The 22,158-nt window shown below is 43.1% G+C and overlaps 1 protein-coding gene across 3 annotated transcripts in view; it reads right to left on the bottom strand.

Annotated features, from left to right (window-relative positions):
- The window catches only part of LOC109520361 (ATP-binding cassette sub-family A member 1), a 70,362-nt gene that overhangs the window by 10,839 nt on the left and 37,365 nt on the right, over positions 1-22,158 (bottom strand). For all 3 annotated transcript variants that reach the window (XM_019877518.1, XM_019877517.1, XM_019877519.1), the window contains 20 exons: positions 22,012-22,151; positions 19,589-19,716; positions 17,060-17,158; positions 14,941-15,130; positions 11,841-11,935; positions 11,648-11,753; positions 9,823-9,897; positions 8,673-8,842; positions 8,422-8,599; positions 8,229-8,344; positions 7,827-7,971; positions 7,009-7,132; positions 6,306-6,435; positions 6,121-6,241; positions 4,329-4,391; positions 2,717-2,823; positions 2,324-2,465; positions 1,891-2,025; positions 1,538-1,641; positions 1,349-1,441 (listed from right to left, as the gene is read on the bottom strand). In XM_019877518.1, coding sequence (XP_019733077.1) covers positions 1,349-1,441; positions 1,538-1,641; positions 1,891-2,025; positions 2,324-2,465; positions 2,717-2,823; positions 4,329-4,391; positions 6,121-6,241; positions 6,306-6,435; positions 7,009-7,132; positions 7,827-7,971; positions 8,229-8,344; positions 8,422-8,599; positions 8,673-8,842; positions 9,823-9,897; positions 11,648-11,753; positions 11,841-11,935; positions 14,941-15,130; positions 17,060-17,158; positions 19,589-19,716; positions 22,012-22,151 — 2,461 coding nt within the window. The remainder of the gene's footprint in view (positions 1-1,348; positions 1,442-1,537; positions 1,642-1,890; positions 2,026-2,323; positions 2,466-2,716; positions 2,824-4,328; positions 4,392-6,120; positions 6,242-6,305; positions 6,436-7,008; positions 7,133-7,826; positions 7,972-8,228; positions 8,345-8,421; positions 8,600-8,672; positions 8,843-9,822; positions 9,898-11,647; positions 11,754-11,840; positions 11,936-14,940; positions 15,131-17,059; positions 17,159-19,588; positions 19,717-22,011; positions 22,152-22,158) is intronic.

Below are 22,158 nucleotides of genomic sequence, written 5' to 3'. Positions count from 1 at the left end.
GGGGGGGGGCCACTAAAATGGCTTAAATTTTACTTAAAAGTGAGTCAGATAAAGATTTTATTTTAATCTCACAAAAATATTGGACATGAGGGCCTACTTAAATTGTTCTGTTTTATTCAGAAAAATAAAATAAAAACAGAGAGCAGTTATGTTAAGATTGTAAAGAATTATCTGAAAAATCTGACATGAACCACCAAGTTTTGTCCCTACTGCAAAAAATTAAATTAAATAAAAAGAATTGGACAAAAGTTTGATGAAGAACTTTTAGGAATTTTGCATTATACCAAAAATCGGACAACAGTGATGATAACTACATTTAAGAAAAACACAAAATATCTGCAGAAAATCTGGCAACAAAATTTTAAATGATGATTGAAAAGTGGTTCGAATTTGAACACAATACGGGTCAATGAGAGGACCCAATTGGACGGACAAATGGCTTTCACCTGGTTGTGACGCGGAACGCGGCGAGCCACAACAGACGCGACCTCGTCCCTAATTGCCTTTTCCGCTCATTAATGGGCTGCCACGCCTCATGAAACATTAATCACGGCGAGGAGATAGCAATGCTTAATTAGGAATTATTCGCCACGTGGCGGGTTGCAATAAATAAATAAATAGCTAAATGGATGCCGATGACGCTGGCGGAATATCACAAAGGGGCTACCAGGTTTTGAGGATGGTGCGGGAGCAAAAGATACATTAAGGAACACGTTTACAACCCCGTGTAAAAAGTGTGCAAAATTGCAGCCGTGTCGTAAACGCACTTTACGGCTCCAAATGGACACGACGATGCAAGGCTGGGCCGCTAAAACGTCTGCCTGCTCCCACTTTGGCAAGCACAGTCAAGATGTCGAAACAAATAGGAACATTTATTGCCATGTGAACGGAATGGAGCTTGCCTCCAGTATTTTTCTTTCTTTCTTTATTTTTTTTTGGGAAGGGTGGGGGCGGCATCTTCAACCAGTGCGTATTTATTGTGCTGGTGAATTTAATCCTTTTTTTGCTCAACTGCAACAAGGGCAGAACATATTCGACAAGAGGCATTGTATGCTTGTTTGAGTAAAATCACAATGGTAACTTGAATTTCAAAACACATTTTTGAATGGATGGTTGCACTCCCTGAAGAAAAAGTCATCATTTTATCTCGTCACATACATATACACAGCCAAGAAAAAAAATGATCCTATTACAAGTCAATTAATAATTTCATCAGAATTTTCAAAAAACTTTTCCAGCAAAACTTTTTTTTGTTTGTTTTGTTGATTTTTGGGAGGAAAGCAAGTCGTTTTTATCAATCCAAGTCTTACTTCTTTGAGAAAAAAAAAAATCTTCAGCCATCACTGACCTGCTCTTCAGATGCTGGATGCTGCCGAGACATTTGAAATGTCCGTTTACCATGATGGCCATGCGTGTGCACAACGCTTCACACTCCTCCATACTGCTTGCGCAACACACAAAAAAACAAACAAAAAAAAATTTTTTTGAATTTCTTATTCATTATTCAATTTTCTTTTTAGGACAATGAATGGTTCACCTGTGTGAGGTGAGAACGACAGAGCGTCCCTCCTTGACCACGCTCAGGATGCAGTCCCACAAGAAGCGCCGGGCTTTGGGGTCCATCCCAGTGGTCGGCTCATCCTGCCAAAATATTTGCAGTGTTGCTTGCTGTGTTCATGTTGAAAAAGACTAGCCAGAAAAGGCACACAAAATCTAATATTACTAATATAATGGCCAAAATGACCCTCATTTTGGCCATTATATTAGTTCCTACAAAGTCACCTTTTTTTTCCCCTGAATTTACAAAATGCTAAGTCGCAAAACCTTTGAGCTTTTGGGTGTTAATTCCAACATGTAGGCAGCCTTCTTGTGGATTTGTTTTGGGCTCACCAGGAAGATGAGCGGGGGACAGCCGATCAAGGCGATGGCGGTGGAAAGTTTGCGCTTGTTGCCTCCACTGTAGGTGCCGGCCGGCTTGGTGGCATACTTCACCAGGCCCAATTTCTGAATGCCCCACTCGGCCACCTTTTTGCCACGCACGCACACACACATAAACACTTTTGACAAAACTGGAGTCATGGGGACATGCATAATTATGAGAACAGTTGAAAGCAAGACAATCACAATCCTTGTCAAAAATACAAAATTAATGTTAAAATGATTCATGGAGACAATGTGCTAACTTTGACTTAAACTTACAAAATTTAGAACCCCTCATATTTTTCCAAGTTCGAAGAAGTAACCGTGGCATATATCAACTCGGCCGAAGCTTTTCTTTGGACTTCCTCCATACGAAGAAACGAGTTGCCGTGTGTACAGTTACCATTGCAACCTCCTTTTCCGGAACCCCTCGCAGCCTGGCGTAGAACTCCAGATGCTCTCGGCCTGTCAGCAGGTCATTGATGGCATCGAACTGGGGGCAGTAGCCCATGTTCTGGTGCACAGCGCTCATTTCCGTCCTGATGCTGAGACACAGAGAGAGCATTTTCAACCACAGCTGAGATGATAAGGCACATTAAGATTTTTTTTTTTGTTGTCAGCAAAGAGAATTAAAAGACGTCATTCATGATCAGTGGCCTTTTGTTAAATTTCCTAAACTCTATAGCTCTTCTTATATGGTTTTAATTAATACTTGTCGTGAATCTTTTACTATTTTCCACACTCCGAAGAATAAGGCGCCATAATGTGATTCTGATTTTCAAATTTGGCGGCTCACCTGTATCCATTGAGGAAGGCCTCGCCACTGGAAGCCGGGATGTCGCCAGTCAGCATCTTAAAGGTGGTCGTCTTCCCGGCCCCGTTGATTCCCAGCAAGCCGAAGCACTGGTGGAGCAAGGAAGGCGAGGAATGACTGACATTCCGACTCAACAATGTTGGTGTGAACAGGGACTGAAAAGCTAAGACCATGTGGGAATATGGCTCGTGAAATATCCGATTGCACAACGGGATCCACTTGTGTCAATTTTAAAAAAGCATTTAAGACTTTTACAACAATATCAGAAAGAGGGTCCAGTAATTTTATTTTCATGTTTTATGTTGGCTTTTTATTTATGTACAACATTTTGACATAAGAATGACTTGTCAAGTTGGGAAAAAAAAAAGTCAGACAACAATGGCATTATGAATTTTGGAAAGATTTTACAAAATATCAGACAATCATTAAATTTCCATAAAAACAGATAACAGCTGGATAGAATTGTTAACAAATACCTTCTTAAGTTTTTCAATTTTAGCAAAAAATGGACAAGTAGGCGAAGGATTTTTTAACAACTTCCACGAATTTTTAAGAATTTTAAAGAAATGTGAAGCATTTTATAGACATTTGATTTTTTTTTTAAGGAAATTTTAAGGACAAGGAAGAATTTTGAAGGATTTTATATGCAGTAATATTGTTCAACAAGTAGAGTCACTTGAGAAAGTCGGATGGGAAAAGAGCCGCGTCTTTGGAGCACGGTGAGAAATACACAAATATGACAAGAGACTCAGAGTCAACATGGCCGACGCAGGGGACTGTGGCATCAGATGGGGGTTCCGCAGGGTCCTAGCACCTACAACCGCCATCAATTTTTGATTTCCGCCACTCATGCATCTCACAACCGGTCCTCGGGAACGTGCAGGAGACGGGCTAAGCTGCGTGTAAATAATGCATGGAAATGTGTGGTGGCCCGCCGTGAATCCCAATACCGAGCTGGCATTTACACGGCGGCACTCGGTAAACAGCAGTGGCGGGGATTGATGCGTCCAATCCCGGCCGCCTGTCAACATTTGAGATTACGCGGAAAGCTAGCATGTGTAATCACGACGGACGTGACGCTGATTACTACAAGTAGATTCTTTGAATGTTATTCATGCAGGAGACGTATAAGACCCGCTCTCTAAGTCTCTGAAGAGGAACTAAAGCCAAATTTTCTTTTGCTAGTGCGCCAGCACCAGTCAAAACACAGTACTCTGACTAATACAGCGTTTGTGGAATAAAAATGACACTGAATCATTCATTAATCTCAGGGGACCGCTACGTTGGGCGATATCATCTTCTGGAAGTGACGTCACAAGTACAGTCGCTGCTGTGCAAATCGCGACAGCTAATAGAAGTCATTAGCGGACATTCGTTGTCATCAGTGGTTGTTAGCCGGCCTGCTGTTAATAGGTTAGCGGACATTCGTTGTCATCAGTGGTTGTTAGCCTGCAGTTAATAGTCATTAGCAGTAAATAAAATGATAGCAATACATGTCAAGTGACGACAAGTATTCCATTTTTTCTTTTTCTATTAAAAAACAAAAACTCGCCAATGCAAATGCAATCATGACACGCGGCAGCATTTGGCTCACCTCAGCTGTAGGTACGCCCACACATAGCCGGTCCACAGCGGGGATGCGCTTCCCCGGATACACCTGCAGGGAGCACAGCCGGCGAACCAATGAGGACGCTAACAATAAGAGCGTGAAAAAAAAAAAAATAATAATAAACAGCAGCAGGGAAGAGTGGAGGCGGGAAAACAGCGGAGAGTGTTTGGAACAATTAATGGCAGCTCGGTGCGGTCAAGGACACCTTCATCACACATTCGCTTGAATAATATTCCAAATACGTTCACTGCACAGAGGATTCGGCATCTATCATAATAGACACACACACACACACACACACACACACACACACCTATTTATATTAATGAACAAGTTTCAAATCAATGCCCATGGGTTGCTCAAATTGACTTTTGCTGAAAAACACATAATCATCCAAGAAATGAAAAATCTAATTTGATCAGAGTGCTGGATGGAGAACAATTATGCATCGTTTTATCTCCACTATACGACGTCTAAAGTGATTTATTTAAATATAGGCCACGATATTAAAATAAAAACCTTTTTTTTTTCCATTGAAAATATATTTTAATTCAATATTTTTTGGTGTGGTTCTACTCCATCGACAATGACGGCGCAATTAACGGAGGCCTGGCGTCTAGTTGCGCGGCGGCCATGATTTGATGAACACCATCCGAACAAACTTCTTCCAGCGCCATCTGGCTGCGCCACTCAATTCACGTCAGACACGTGCTACTTTTTAATGTCGGCGCTCACATCGCTAACGCGCCATCAAAGTGCGACGTATGACGAGGATGGATGGCAATTAAAGCATAATCACGCCATTCGAGGGCGGTTTGTTTCGTCCGTGGAGACACGTGAGGGGACACTATGGAATCTAGTTGGGAGGAAAAAAATAAGATCGAAACTTGGTCTGTGTACCATGAGGAGACGCAGGGAAAGTCAGTCATTTCAGTTCCAAATTTGTCCAAAATATTTTGTTCCATTGCGACCAAATTTGAAAGTTACTGCCATCTGAAACTGATGAAAAGAATTAAAAAAAAAAAAAAAAAGCTTCCACAAAAAGACAGGAGCGGTCTGCCATTTTGGACAGCATTCACGAAGTGGTGAAAAAAAAAATCTGCACCCAAAACCAGTTTGACTGAGCAATTATGACTGAGTAACCTCAAATTTGGTCAATTCCCACAAAGATCAGACCCACAAAAATACCATCAATAATCCATTGATGAAATGATGCAGTGAGTTTCCCATTTTGATTTGAAGAAGCCAATCTGGAACCGTCCCAGATTCTCAAATTTTAAAATAATAATAAACTTGCCTTCAAAGCCAGTTTGACTTAGCGACCTGTAATTTGGTAGGCATTTCTATCATGAGAGCAGCGCCATAAAAAAGTCTGAAGAACTGGTGACTCAAAAGGTCCAGGAAGGCTGCCATTTTGGTTCAAAGTGGCCATTTTGTATCTGTCCCACTGTCGTAAATGCAACAGTTTGACTTAGCAACATGATAGTTAAGAGGCTTTTCGGTCATTTGTGGACCCACAAAAAAGTCTCCAGAAGCTAAAACTGGAAAGAGACAGGAGTTTGCCATTTTGGTTTGAAGTGGCCATGTTGGCTCCATTTGGTTTTCCTTAGCAAGACTAACATTTAGTTGGGATGGCGATCATTCGTAGAGCTCCCCAAAAAGGCTCAAAAAGCTCTACATGAAACTATACAGGAAGTCTGAAATTTAGGTGTAAAGCAGCCATATTAGGGATGCATAAACACCAGCAAAAACAACATTCTAAGAATATATACAGCACCTTGGTCAAATCATAGATCCTCAAAAGGTCATTCTGGGCCTTCCCGGCATACACCCGCTCCCGTTCGCGAGCTACATCCACATCCTCTTCTTCCTCGGATGACGACTTGGTTGAAATAAACCTGGTAAAGGTGGCAAAAACATGTCAACTCTTGCTTGGTGGACGGACACCTGGCAAGTTTTCACCTGGGTTTACAGAAGAACTTGTATTGAATGAGAAGAGTGACGGCAAACATGACAGCTCCTTGGATGGACATGGCGCACAGATTCTTGCCCACCATCTCCCAGCTAAGCGGCTCCTTGAAGCGATCCTCGCCTATGAGTAGGAAGAGAAAAAATATGGATAGTAAGCAGTGCAGAAAAAGGATAAAAAAAAATTTAAAAAAAAAAAGCGTCTTCAATGCTGCCGACTCGATTTTTTTCATTTATTTGAAATCTTTAGACATATTACTTGGCAACAGCTTAAAAATGTCACTTAGCCTTAAAAAAAAAGAACATGGAAATCACTACGAAAAAATATGGATAGTAAACAGTGCAGAAAAAGGATCAAAATAAAAAAAAAAAAAGCGTCTTCAAGGCTTATTTGAAATCTTTAGACGTATTGCTTGGCAACAGCTTAAAAACGTCACTGAGCCTTAAAAAAAGAACATGGAAATCACTACTCTTCATGTCATTCATGCTTTTGTACTTTTTTTTCCACATGCTATGCACTACAATTTTCTGAGCGTCACTGAAGTGCCACTTGCTGATTCTACGGAGCAGATTTCCATTTTCTCACCGAAGCCGCTGAAGAGGTTGGCCATCTTCATGTCATTCATGCTTTTGTACTTTTTTTTCCACACTGAAGTGCCACTTGCTGATGCTACGGAGCAGATTTCCATTTTCTCACCGAAGCCGCTGAAGAGGTTGGCCATGGCCTGGTTCTTGGCCATGTCAATCAGTCCTCGGCCCAGGCAGAAGTGAGGGAAGATGAGGAGCACTTGTTTCACGATGTCATTGATGTATGACACGTCCTGGCAAGTAAGAATAAACACACACACACACAGATTGGAATGATGTTTTTTTTGGACCTCTTCTCTGACGGACAAACCTTAAAACAAAGTCATCGCAACGCAGTCACCAAAGCTTATGTGAGATCAATAGGTGTAATTACAGCTCATCTCTCGGCCGGTTGTTCATCACAAAGATGTGAGAGATTTCTCCACAACGATGATGAAACGCTCAACACCTCCCCCTTACGTCCATTAATCATTCAATGATGCGTTTCAAGGCGCAGGAGTACCAATGCTCTTATGTGGCCTGCCGGCGCGTTCCTGTTCCCACTGCGCGCCGACATTTATAAGCAGGAAGGGTGGGGGTTAAGGGGGGGGGTTGTGACGGCAGAACCGAGACGCGCTGTGCAAACCTCCAATGGAGGAAAATGAGGTAACACCAACGTCTTCCGATGTGCTTCATTTAATTAATTTGATACACACACACACACGCACGCACGCACGCACGCACGCACACACGCACACACGCACACACACACACACACACACACTTTGGCATTTTGCACATTTCATGTATATATGAAATATATTGATAGAAAGTACATTCACAATGTACAATTATGTGGCAGATGCCAAACAGCACATTTGAATTCCCTACGAATCACATTTTCTCAGCGCGATGCGGTTGATTGTCGACATGCTTTGCAGTGCTTACGCGGTCGTCAAAAAGCTCCATGACGAAGGTGGCCACACTGCCATTGATGCCGATGAAGAGGTTGACGCAGGTGAGCACCACATATGCGGTGCTGGGCACGCTGAATACGAACGACGCTGGATACATCATAGGTGTGATCGACCACCTGCGGCAAACAGGTAAACGTCAACATGGCCACGCATATTTTTTTAGTGTGTATCCACCTGGAACCCTTTGCATTAATCAGTACCCAAAGAGTAGGTTTTATCTTCAAAAAGGCACACTTGGTACATTTTGTATCCATCGTACATTACTTTTTTTTTTAATAAGTTATGATTTTACATAAGATACGTTTGTTATACTCTATTCACACATAATCTGTACACAAAACGAAGCATTTTCTGAACACTATTGGTTGAGTACCCGTAGAAAAGCAGTAGCAGAACCAGAGCGGGCAGGTTGGGTGCGGAGACATACGCCTCTTGTTGGAAGCACAGGAAGATGATGACTACGATGACACACGGAATGGCGTAGTTGCACTGCAAACAGCACAAGTTCAATGTCGCCTCTTTCGAGCATGCACCGCGTTCACCGCTGCGGCGAGGATGCCACATACCGCATCCCAGGCGAAATTGGCCAACCAGTAGACGGCCGGGTTGACGCCGCTGACGAACTGCAGGTGCTTGGTTTTGCTCACTCGCTCTTGGATGAGGAAGAGGACGAAGCTGGCGGGGATGAAGGACATGGCGAAGATGACGCAGATGGACACCACCACATCGGTGGAGCTCGAGGCCCTGAGGGAAACGGAGAGTTGAGTGACAGCCCGGGAAGCTGGCATTTGCCTCGGCCACTTCGTGGGCCACTTACAAGGCCACGAAGGACAGCTGCTCCTTGGTCAAGTTGAGGGGATGATTGGACGCTGAGATGCCGTAATGCCGGGCGTCAGCTCCCGCCGGCAGGCCTGCCCTCAGGATGGCGTTGTTGGCCACGTTGAGGAAGGACACCACGCCGTGCCACGCCTGGTTGTAGAACCACACCTGCCCAGGGCATTTAGTGCAAACGACAGCGAACCATCACATCAGGTTTATAGTACGTGTTTAGATGGAGTCATAGAAAATATGTTTTTCGAGAAGTGGATAAGAGTGATCAGGCACGTTTGTCCACCTAGTGTAAAATGCATCACAAATTACATTGCATGACGTTACATCTCAGCCGGATTACTGTGATGCACTTTATTTTAGAGTCAGACGGTCCTCCTTCAAGCATCTCCAGTTGGTCCAAAATGCTGCTGCTCACGTCCCAGCTGGAGCTCACAGGAGGGAGCACAAAATGTCAATTCTGTTTTTTCCTCCATGGCTCTCGGTACATTTTAGAGTTTATTTTAGGATTATTTATTTTGTCTTTAGATCTTTAAATGGTCTCACTGCAGGTGTGGTTGTTTTTAAAGTGTACCATAAATACAATTGATTTATTTTTAAAAAAATCAGGAACTTGTTGACATTCAGACCAAAATAATCCACCCCTGGGGAGATGTTGCGAGTTGTTTTTTTGTTTTTTTTCCAGTTTGAAGGGGGTTAATATGTTAAGGCAACCGTGCATTGTTGCGATACTTCCGCACTTCCACTTTGCGTCCATTCACGATACAAATAGTGTTTAAAAAGTGGGTCAAGAATCTGTTGTGGTTCTGTGAGCCCGCGTGGCGCTCGGGGTGCAAAGAGACAGGAAAAAAAAAAAAAGACAGCGTATGGATGAAAGACAAAAGGCGGAGGGAGCAGGCGCCCTGCTGATGCCACCACACTAATTAGGAGCGTGCGACGCTCGGAGTGTCAGCTACAAACACTCGCTGGATGGCTTTTGTCGGCTCGCTCTCTTTTTCTCGAACTCTCGAGCGCATACACACACACACACTCCCTTACACTTGCACTCATGCATATGCTCTAATGTCCACACACACATACAGACACATATTAAAACTCGCACACACACACACACTCAAGTTTCACACGCACACAACTACCTTCAGATTGTGTTTGGTTCCCAGCCTCTTGAGCAGCGTCTCGGCCGTGCGGAGGAGCTTGTCCGTCACGTTGTCCTAATGAAGACGAGGCAAAACAAGACTTAATTGGACACACTTGGCAAACTTGAACCGAAAGGAAGCGGAATGCGGCAGCAGAGGAGCGGCCAGGTTAAAAATGACCTCGCCTCTGTTTGGGGCCTGCGGGAAACGAGTGTCGGGGAAATAACGGGCTGGCGATTTGCGCCACCGCCTCCTTGCCACGCTGTTCCGAGTCGGTCGTGCAATAGAAGCGGCCACGACATTACACGTGCAATTTAAATGCAAATTGACGCCCCCCCTGTTGGAGCTCAAATTGATCATCAGCCTTACAGAGGGAGCGGATGGGGCATGGAGTGAGGAGAGAAGAACCAAAGAAAGAGTGCGGCATGCCTTTGCTAATATTGCAACAAAAAAAAAAAACCCTGCTTTTGAAAAATCAGGGCCAGTTGAATAACAAAATAGTCCACAATTATTTCAAAAAGAGGCCTTGAGATACTTAAGGCCACTCCCAGCTAAAGTTTACTGTCAAACTAAACTGTAAACTATGAGAATTACAAATTGTGTGTTTAAAACAACCACATCCTGTAGCTTTGCCTACTTAGCTTAATGCCAACAAACAATGCAAAATGAGGTTGACTTGATCACGTAAGCATTGATTTGAACACAAATAATGGAGCAACAGGCGCTATCTTACTGAGCGGGGAATGCTTGTGAGTGTATTTCTTTAAAACGATCTCTCATTGGTTTAGTAGAAATGTTATGTATCAAAACTTCCAGTGGTTTCGGCTACTTGGTATCGGCGGCAACATCCCTCGTACTGAAAGTTTTCTTCAACAGTGGTCTTTCATTTGTACAGTGACCCCCTAAAATCCAAAGCTATTAAAATAATCAAACCTTACAAACTTCACTGGATTTATTTTCTTTCAAAAAAAAAAAAAAAAAAAGAGAAAAGAAAGGAGAGGGCGAAAAAAAATCTGTGGAGCATTAGGGTGGCATGGGTGCTCTTTAGGGAAGCCGAGGCGGCGCAACCATCGTCTTGGGCCTGATTGGTGGGGAATGTTGGCGGTCTTGACTGTCGCCATTTGACGGCCACAGGGTACTTGTGTTTTGTGCCTGTAATGGGCAGCATCTTTCACAGCCTCGTTTTGTTCAGCGGAGATGTTGGCGCTGTTGGATAGTCTGCCTCGGTGCGGCTGGATGGATGGCAGGTGGAGCTTAGGAGTGAGGATGAGGAGAGAGGAGCGTCGGCGCGGGGAGCAGATGTGTATTTGGAACTGAGAGTCGGCGCTTGGAACTGAAGCGGATCTAAATGGGAGAGGAGAACTGGACCGATCTACATAGTTGTCAATGGACGCTACAGCTAATTGTTTACTTTCAAACTTAGCTTAAGTTTGACTTCACACATGCTGTGATCATGATGTCACTGAGCCACTGGTGAAAGGGGACTTTGATTCCCTCCTCTTTCACCAATTACCACAACAAAGCATATGTCGGAATAGTTGTTACGATCATTGTCAACGTTTTATGTGATGTGTTCTGTTCTATTGTTACTTGCTGTTAAATGTTCCGTAAAGTGCTTTGTTACAGCTGCAGCTGCTGTGAAAGAGATGTATTGTATTGTGTTTATTGTATAACGATACTCACAGGGATATATTCTTTATGACTAATATTACAGCATCTTTCTCGTAGAAGGAATTAATTTAACTGGAACCTCAAGACAGCGCCGCAGCAATAATGCTCCTCCATCTACCCGACTGGCCAATGGCAGCCTGATGAGTTTTCTTACCTGGGAGTAATTAAAGATATCGTTCAGGTTCTGGAACGTGGCTTCGATTGCTGCCTCGCTCAGGAGGACTTGGGAGTTAACGGCTCCAACAGAGATCCCGCCGTACCTTTTTTTTTTTAATTGACATTTGGAAACATAAATGCTAATTAAAGACAACAAACAAGTCCATTTCGAGTGCATTCGTTTATATTACCTGGTTTTGCCGGACTGCTCAAAAGTCTTCACCAGGAAGTCGGTCACGTTTCGTCCCGTTAAATCCAGGAGGATGTCGGTTGTGTTCTGGATTCTCTGTAAAAATAAATACATAAAATGAATAAATACAGCATCTTCATAACAGTCAATTAAGCTTGGCTACGAGAGGAAAAAAAATGCCGGCTGATGTCAAAGGAGCCTAATTAGATGCCCTTCTGTGAATAAATGGCTACATTGAAACCTCCAATTAGGAAGACACTCCGCGATGTGGATTCGCCACGCTGCTTGAACCCGTGCGTGTTTGGAGAGTGCTGGCGCGATACTAATTAAAGCCGCGACTAACCGGCCGACATGCGCCGGACGGAGCAGGTTTTGTTAAGACTTTCCCGTTTTAAGGTATCCAACTTCGCTGCCGTGCTAGCAGTCGGGCAAATCTCGAGGACGATCTGGAATTGGAAACGAAGCGCCAAGTGAAAATTTCAAAGCGACTCATTTTTGTGAAACCTGTAAAAACAACTGCGAGAAGTACGGTTATGTCACCTATGCCTGGTGAGCCTTTTGTGCTTTAATTTTTTACCGTATGTTGTTTTATAAAGTTTAAACAGATTTTTGTTGTTGAGTTTGTTTAGTTTTTGTTCATGCGCTTTGATTAAAAAAAAAAAAAAAAAAAAAGTTCTGCACCATTAAAAAAAAAAGATTTCAAACATGAATAAAAATGAGTACAGTATAATGCAGCAACTAGTGAGAAAGAAAAAAAAACCCGCAAAATTCAAAATATTAACACATACCAAAAAAAAAAAAAAGACAAAAAATAATTTACATGAATAAAAATGAGTACAGTATAATGCAGCAACTTGTTAGAAAGAAAAAAAAACCCGCAAAATTAAAAATATTAACACATACAAAAAAAAAAAAAGACAAAAAATAATTAGAAATAATCAATACAACTTATCCGCAGGTAATAACTTACTTGCCTACCCGTACAGATCACTTACTCACTTAAATGTTCGAAAAGAAACAGGAGGAAGTCTAAACTTTTGACATTCCGACCACGGTGTATTTATTTCGTGAGCATACCAGCAGTATTTAGGAATGTTCACGCCTATTGTATAAAATTAAAATATAATCCTATTTACAAGATTCCAATTCACAATGCCGATATGAAGATATCCATACTATTTTATTTTGGACCACTCACTGAGTACTAGTTTTTTTTCACTGAACAGTTAGTTACTCTTACTCAAGCTTTTACTTTTACTTGAGTGCTATGATTCAACTGCACCCGTATTTGAGTACAATTTTTGGCTCCTCTACTCACTCCTGGTGTCAACTACTGCTGGATTCTCGCTTTTGGTGACAGGTTTCAGCCCTGAGGCCCAACGAATTGAGAATGTTCCTTGTAAAGCGTTTGCTGAATTGTTGCTCATCTCTTTCTGAATTTTCTGAACACCATCAGCAGCCACTTTGGCTGTGACCAGAATAACGCTGGCTAAGCGGTCGGCTTTCATCCGTCAGGAGAAGAAGATGTCTTATGATGAGACAAAGAAGAAAACGACAACTAGCCATCTGGTTTAGTAATCAAGCGACAAAGCAACCTTGGCTTATTTGTGAACACACACGCCAGCGGATGCGGCGTGCTTCTAATTATATTGGCCGGGCTCCATATGACGACATCTGTTGTTACAAAACAGCATCGCTCTTTGCATTCAAGCCTGTGGAAAGTTGCAGGTGCGTGAGGCAAATGCAAAAAAAAAAAAAAAAAAAGCCGGCAGTAATCACATCTTCCGGAACCAGATAAGACCACGCCGCGTTCTCGGCGGCGTTCTTTTCGGATTGCCACGTCGCCCCGAGGCAAAATTCAAATGTTATCTGCGTAGGGGGGAAAGAAAAGTCTTTAACATTTAAACATGTTGTGTTCGGCTCTGTGGTCAAGAGTTCTTCCGCAGATAAGCTTTGTCCTGTGCGCTTGCCAAATTGCTTACAGACTACAGCAGTTTGCTGAAGCGTGCAGCTTAGGATGGGCTCTCTGTGGAATAGCTCAAGATTCAAACGTTGTTATAGATTTGGAAGTCGACAAACATTTCCATTGTGGGGAGGCGGGGGGGGGGGTCCCAAACGGACACAAAAATGTAAAATTCTATTGGCATTTTCAGATCAGTTTGGAATTTGATAAAATTTGGGGGTAATTTGTGTATAATTTAAGTAATTTGTGCCCTCGGTCGTGCTATTTGGAATTCAACCTCAACTATGCCCCTGAAGTCAAACAATTTGGAATTTGACTGCATTTCTTGAAGAAATTGTGGAGGTGAAGTCATCAAAGTTGGAATTGGACCAACATTTTCAGATTTTTTATTTTTTTTTTTCGATTTTCTTTGGGTGAATATTGATTCTGACCTGGTCCAGATGTTCCACCTGGTACAGTCACCTCCTGCAATTATTATGTTGCATGTTTGTCCGTATTATTGGTTGGTACACCGGCAACGTGATAGAGGTGCACACCACGGGCTTCTGCCTTGATTTGAGCCAGGAAAAAAAAAAAACCCTGACAGCCCTCGGAGAACTTCACACAGACGGCACGCTCAGACTCGGCTCAGCAATTTGCAAACAAATTCTGTCACTGGCTCATCATCTTATGACGGCAGAGTCAATATCTGGCAATTGACGGTGGGCTTAGCGCCGCCTGCCATTTCCATGGAAACGATGATTTCACACCTCCCACGGTGTCTGTGCTTTTTATTCTTGTCTTCTCTAGAGTTTCTCAAGGACATACTGCGGGATTAAAGGAGCCAGTGAAGAAGCGGGCGCACTTTGTCATGATTTATTCAACGGGAAGCTTTTGGAAAAAGTGTGTGTGTGTGTGTGTGTGTGTGTGTGTGTGTGTGTGTGTGTGTGTTGGGGGTAGGAGGGGGCAAAGAGGATTCATCCTGGCGATGCGCTTGGCTTTGTGTGGGTGGTCTCTGTCAATGAAGTACATTCGGTCATGCCCACACTCCTCCCACTAATCTATTCCTCCTCATTGATCGTCCAGCCACAAAATTGTATTTCAATTGCATACTGTATACAATCTAACGTGACAAATGATGACCCTCAAATCAACCTACCTGAGGAGGCGGGAGCCCCCCTGCAGCGGGCGGACAGTCGGGCAGCATGATTTGGTGTTGAGGAGTGCTGCACTGGCAAGAAGGGGAAGGGTTGGACATGCTCCAGTTGCCCTCCAGAAAGACATCGGCCACCGACTGGTCCACAGATGGCGTGAGCCAATGGGAGATGCGGGAGACACAAGGTAACCCCCTGCGGAGAAATGTTACTGCTAAGCAGGGCGGGGTCGGCGTTGGGAATTTCAGCAAAATATGTTGATTTTCCCAAACTCCCCGTGTATTACCGGGCCGGTCCTGGGCATCACGGCCGGCCAAAGACAACTTTTCAATGAATGCATAGCGGCCGTAGACAAGCAAACCCCCCAAGCTAGTGACATGGGCATCACGGCCGGCCAAAGACAACTTTTCAATGCAAAGCGGCAAACTTTGACTCGACAAGCAAACCCCCCAAGCTAGTGACTCCTGTCGTTGAGAAGATTCCCGGGCCGAATTTTGTTTCCAGCATGTCCCTAATGTTAAGTCACAACTTTTGACTTTTTTTTTTTTTTAATGCAACATTTCAGCTAGTATTAATTTTGGTGTCTGGTAAAATGCTGGATGAGTTCTGATAAGTTTTGTACTAAGTGGCCAGGTCACTTTTAACTCATTCAATTCGAGCCATTTTCATTGGAGCAACCCCCTCAATCCCTGAGTTTTACTGGATTTTGACTGATTTTGCAAGGCTCACAAAATATTTGGTTCTAATGCTATATAAACAAAATAAAGTTTGGACTCCCTTCTTTCAGCAGAAAAAAAAAAATGTTTCTATCTTTTTCCAATCTTCAGCAATCGGAATTACAAAATGGCCAAGTTTCATGGAAATGGCGATTCCTGGGCAAAAAAACGGAGAAAAAGAGCTTTTTGTAAATGCATGCATTTCAATCACGTGAAGCACCACTGCCACCTACTGGTCGCTTTTTTTACATGATTTACAATGCAAACGGCTTATTCTCATTCACAGATTGCATCAGACCCTCCTCCTCTCTATGACGCAAAAAAAGACTTAGACCTAAAAGTACGTCCTTGGTAGGCGGGGCCTAATTTTAAAACGACGTACAAGTACGTCTTGTGGAATGAAAGGGCTAATAATTTAGGCCCATAAAGTTCTACTAACTATTTGATCTGCTACCAAAATATTAAGGTACATTGTGTCTCGTACAGTTTAGAACAAGATACCCAAACTACAGCCCCGGGGCCTTTTGCGGCCCGCCATCCATATTACAGTGGCCCGCGACATGACAAAAAAAAATAATAACAACACTAAAAATGACATTTGACACGGGCCACTAGGTTAGTGAAAAAAGGTGAAGGTGGGCAGAGTGAGAAGGGAGGGTGTACCGTTGAACTTTTCGCTGTCTTCGAAGATACAAATAAGCCATGAATGATGAAAAGGATAACGCAATTTATCTTCAAAACACTGTAGTGAATAAAGATAATTCAATTTTAGAGGCAAAAATAGTTTCTTCCGCTTTGTGCTCTATGGCGGATTTATGAACACATTACATTAATGATCCTCAAGTAACTGAAAAATGGTCACCACACAACAGTTTCTTATCTTTTTTTGGTTCTGAATGTGCAGATGGGATTCGGCTGCTGATAAGAGCAGAGCTGGATCTATCGTATGAGATCGAAGGCTGTTGGCCACCCCAAAATCTTGGAAAAAGCAACTATTTTCCTTCACACCTTTTCCTTCACAGATTAGATTAACAAAAGAATACAAACAATATACCATTGCTTTCGAGACTGCCTTTAGTGTGTTTCACAAGGTTGACAAATTTTAAAGTGGCCCTTTCATCCATGGATGGCCCTCAAACGAAAAAGTTTGGACACGCCGGGTTTAGAATCTGGCGTTACGCAAGGATTCGTATGATAAACAGTGAGTATGATACATGAACCAGCAAAGCAGTTCATTTCTTTCTGCAGCATTTTGGCTTGGCAATCAATTACCGGTTTATTGGCTCATTATTTCCCCATTGCCGATGCTTGAGGCGAAAGTGGCTTTTTACAGATGTTGCTTCCACAGAATCACGCTCATGTTGGATGTTATATATCGCTGATATTAAACATCAAGAAAAACACTCACGGGATTGGGTCGCCATCCATGCAACGTGTTCCAAAGCCAGGATCGTTCACTAGGGTTTCCACCACTTCAGACACCTCTGCGTTTCCTGGTGCGTCGTTACTGCAAGGAATGAGAACATCATCAAAAACATCTGTGAAAGTATCCCCACTTAGAAGCCATAGTCTCCAAGTTGCTGTTGGTAGGAAGGGCGTCCAAGTCCAAGGTCTCACGCCACTAAAGCATGGAGATACTAAGACGTTTAGTTTTCCCTAGTGACCGTCCAGGCTGTCAAGCAGTTCCCACCCCACCCTTTAGCAATGTCTGCCGTTGTGTCTGGTCCAGGTTTTTCCATGGACAACTTCTGGGTTAAGACCAATCATCAGAAGTACCTAAAAATCCATCCCTTTCTCGTAGCTATCATATCCCTTTGGGAGTTGAAGTAGGAAACTTGCTGATTTCCTCAGAGACTTGGTACCACAGGCGTCAACTTTAAGGTCTTGCAAATGTAAGGGCAACAGATCGAAATATTTGGACTTTGAGTTTTAGCCAGTGACCACCCATCTCCTAGTTGGCGTTTAAGGGAAGCAGTGGGTTTTCACTGAGATTGAGTAGCAAAGGAGTCCAGTAATGAGGTCTTGTAGCCATAAAACCTCAGAGTACCAGGACTCTAAACAATCAGACTATTACGGTAGTTTTCCCCAATGTCCACCCAGGCCGATAATATCTGCCTGTAGTAACATTTTTTTTCCCAGGAAAATCTCTGGGTTGTGACTATAATAGCAGCCACTTCCTTGTTGATCATTTTACGAGTGATCGGTGTTCTTAAAGACGCTCCTTAGGGAGTTGGTGGCAAAGGACTCCATATAAGACCTTACTGCCATTAAACATGGGTGCACCAGAATTATAAGAACCTGGACTTTCAGGTTTTCTCGGTGAGCAACAGTCTCTTCAATAGGGTTTCAGAATGATCTGGGCATACACGAGAATTTCCTCAGGGACTCGGTTGCAGAGGAGTCCAATTGAAAGGGTTGTAGCCATAAAACCCGTGAGCAGCAGTACTTCAAAGAATTGAAATTTCCTTTGTGAATTCCATCGAGAAAATCCATCAAATGCTCATCCGTCACGGTAGAAACACTCGTTATGCGTAAAATCTTTGTCCTTTGTGTTGGCTCAAGAACAGACATTTTTAAGCAAATATTGCAGGTTCATAAAGACCACAGATATGGCTCTCGGCCAACAATGACCACAAGCAAGTCGGCCGTGTGGATTATTATAGTGCTCATTGTCTCATTTCGAGGCATCTCCATGAAGGTCGTACGGCCGTTTCCTTAGCCACCAGTGAGCGTAATCGAAGTGGTCCGTTGTAAAAATGGATTATGTGCAGCCATCTGTTCTGCAATTAACAATGGCTGGGTTACCACAGTGTTCCAAGGTAATAAAAAGCAGACTCGGGCATTGCGTATATACACCAGAAAAGGCGGAACTAATGAATCCGGGCACTGAGCAAGAGCTGAGCTATTAGAGGGAAGCTTTAGGAAAGCACAAGGCTAACATACTAACAGAGGCTAGGTGGGTTCAGGACCTCTTCCATCATAATCACTCATCAGTGTGAGGTAAACGGGACAGTTTATGAGGCACGCCTCCGTGGAGAGACGTGGCGCGTGTAGCCACTTTTAAGTGGGCACTTTCAAGGTCACTCGAGCGAAAAGACAATATTCGGTAATTGGTCAGAGCGAAGGTCGATGAGATGTCGTTTGAAAATTACAACTAAGGAAAAAGTCATTATTATAACCAGACTACACCACCATGTAGAAGATCAAAAGGGGCAAGTTACAGATGAAAAAAAGTTTGCTAGAGTCACGTGTGTGCCATGCTGGTATTTCCTCAAATAGCTTAAGCCAGGGGGGTTATTTAGATGATTCGATTAACTCACCTACAGATGGGTTGATGGCATGACTTTGGGATGATACATAACAAATAAAACAAAACCTTCGGGACTATTGAATCAGAAAGGCAAGAACCAAGGCTGACTGAGTGGAACAAATAAGTTGCAGACCATAAACATGGACATACAACAACATTGTGGCGTGATCACGTTATTGCCTATTAATTTGACATACTTTTTAGCTGCTGTCTTGTTGAGCAACTTCAGGGCTCGGCACAATAGAAAAGAACGAGGTCTCACTGTGCCAGAGAGCTAAAATTATATCATACAATATGAGCCAAGGCCACAGTTAATTGTGTTAGGGTAACATCAGGGGAAATAAAATACCTGAAGGGTTGGACAGATCTTTTAGATAAGAAGTTATTCTTTTAAACAAATGATTGGCACTGGGTAATGTCTAAATCCTTTGGGGGTACACCCTTGAGAGTAGCGAGCAATGAGGCGACAGCAATATGCTAATCCAGTCCTCAAAGGATTACGCACATACAGTGTTGGAACTGGGAACTGATTGAGATGTCAACATTAAGTCTCCCAAGGCCTTGTCACTTACTGGGAGATTTCTGATAGAAATGCTGTGAATGAACGGGTGAAGAAACAGTGGTTACCTGAAGAAGGTGGTCTGAGGCGTGCCATACATCCAGGGTTGCAGCTCCAGACTGGGGTATTCGGAGAATGGTGGAACGATGAGTGAGAAGATCAGAGAGAGGCACACAAAAACAGCAGGCAAGACCACCTAAAACGCAACAGCGAGTGGTCAATGCATACGGGATTATCAAACCGGATCAAACACGTGGTCGTGTATCAACACTGGACTGGGATTTTGTTTTTCTGCCACTCCTAAACTACATCTAAAACTACTTCAGTATTGTTGACATTTCCATCCGTCCATTTTCTAACCCGTTTATGGTCACAAGGGTCGCGGGGCGTGCTGGAGCCTATCCCCGGCTGTCTTCGGGCAGGAGGCAGGGCATACCTTGAACTGGTTGCCAGCCAATTGCAGATTGTTGATCGATAAAAATATTGTGAGAAAATGATTAGCTAAATCAGGATGGTTCGTGATGAGTTTCTTTTATTCATTTTTGGGTACTTTTTGCCCCTTAAAAAGGGAAAAAAAATTCTCTCAGACATAATTAGTTTTTCCTAATTCCTTTGTTAAGAGCCGGCTTAAAGGTCACATATCTTTAAAGCTTAATCACTTGTATGTTTGGAGGAGTGGGGGGTGGGGGGCTAGCGGGAGCCAGCGTACGCATGATTAATTGGCCTGGTGCACAAGTTTGCAAATTTCCACGGCTGGAAATCCAAAAACTCACGGCGCCGCAGAGAAGCAAGATAAAGAGCGAGTGATGAGACTGAAACGCTTAATGACAGACGGTCCTCTCTTTTTCTTTCGTTCTCTCTTGTTCTCCCTTATTCTCTGATTTGACAGTAATTGCAGGTGACAGCTGGCACTTCTCCTATTGAGAGCGCAGCAAAAAACAAAGTCATTAAGGCTTCGTAAAAGCCAAAGCACTTGCCATGAACAATGCATGAGTTTATCGGGGATTTCAAGACGAATGGGGCCAGGCTGGACCTGCAATGGCTTTAATTGCAAAAACAGATTAGTTTTATGACGAGGCTCATCACGCTCAAGCGAATTTCCAGGATGAATATGCAATGGCCAGCGTCGATTAGCGACTGGTCACCAATTTGTGTGGGATGTTAATTATCGCTTTTGCGTTTTGGGGGCCATAACGTCGCCACACAAAACACAGATACTTGGTGACAATTTTTTGAGAGCAAATGAAACAATTTAGAAGCCAGGGTGTGCCTCAGGGCTCTGCCCTAGAACCACTACTACTTAATTTCGAGTCTTTTATACTTCACATGTAAATTAAGACACAAATTTGCACTTTTTTCACAGATGGTGCTCTGACTATAGTATGCAAATGTGAGTGTCAAGCCCTGCCCAGTGACCATCTTTCATGTTACATTAAACAACGCTTTTGTGTGCCAGGGGCCATGAGGTCTCATTGAGGAACAAACGTGACAAAGGGAGGGAGTTTTTAGCCATTTTGAAGCAACAGTGTACCTTCTGACCTAGAAAGCGTTGCTATTCATGTTTCATCCTGTTTTATACTTACGTTAATCAATACATAATGTTATTTTTTTTCACGCAGTTGGGGCTCTAAATTTACAGCTCGGCATCCACTCTAATCATATGTTTTCACCCCAACTTGTTATTTGATACATTTGGACGTTTGGTAAAACTGTTCCTCATTCCCTATTATTATTATTATTTTAGAATTAAATCTTCACACAGCAGCTGTCAGAATTGATGACATCTGATAGCTTGCCGCAATTATCATAACAATTAAATTGCTGTACCTTTGTAAATGCTCCTTGTGAAATGAATTGTGACGCTTCGGAAATGTGTGCTGTTTATTGGTTTTGACTTTGGAAATTATAGAGAAGAAAAACAATATAGAGGTTCGCTTAGTGGGCTAATTGCGGCCTGTCATGTGTGCAATTATGGCATGGTTGTATTTAATACGCGACTAATGAAAACACATGATTAGCATGCGACATGAAAGGAAAAAAAAAAACTTTTCCTTTTGAGTGCCAATCACAGACATTAGGTAGGCTCGTTCCCAATCACCATGGAGACACAATGACCGTATGAATGCATTGCCTTGAATAACATCATCACATCTACATTGACTGATGACTTCCAATTCAACAAATTAATGACCACTTTGGCGACTCCATTTTCCCCACCCTCTAAAATGCGCATACAGGGGCTTTTTGAACGACATCAGGATCATCTCAGTTGATATAGCTGACATTGGTTCATTGATTACGGTAAATATCCCCTGATACTCGGACACAATCGGTTTGGAAGCTATACGAGTAGGTGATGGTGGCTTATGGAAGATGTAGGCCTACTCCATCACGCAAGGCCATTTTTTCCATACAAAACTCACAAGATCCGCCCAAGCATCCCTTTTGTGTTCCCCTTCATTTCATCAATATGACAGACGGAGGCCATTACCTGGGCAATGAGTCCCTTGCGGCTCCTCCGGGCGTGGTGGAAACGCTTGATGAAGAGAGCCAAGAACTGCCTCCTGATCAGCTCCCATCCGCCGAGGACCGTCGAGCCCCTCCCGCTGACCCTGGCGTCCCTCTGTAAACCTGATGT

The sequence above is a fragment of the Hippocampus comes genome, unplaced genomic scaffold (genome assembly GCF_001891065.2).
Source record: "Hippocampus comes isolate QL1 unplaced genomic scaffold, H_comes_QL1_v1.1 scaffold143, whole genome shotgun sequence".
Lineage (NCBI taxonomy): Eukaryota > Metazoa > Chordata > Actinopteri > Syngnathiformes > Syngnathidae > Hippocampus > Hippocampus comes.
This window is presented reverse-complemented; position numbering and strand designations above follow the sequence as displayed.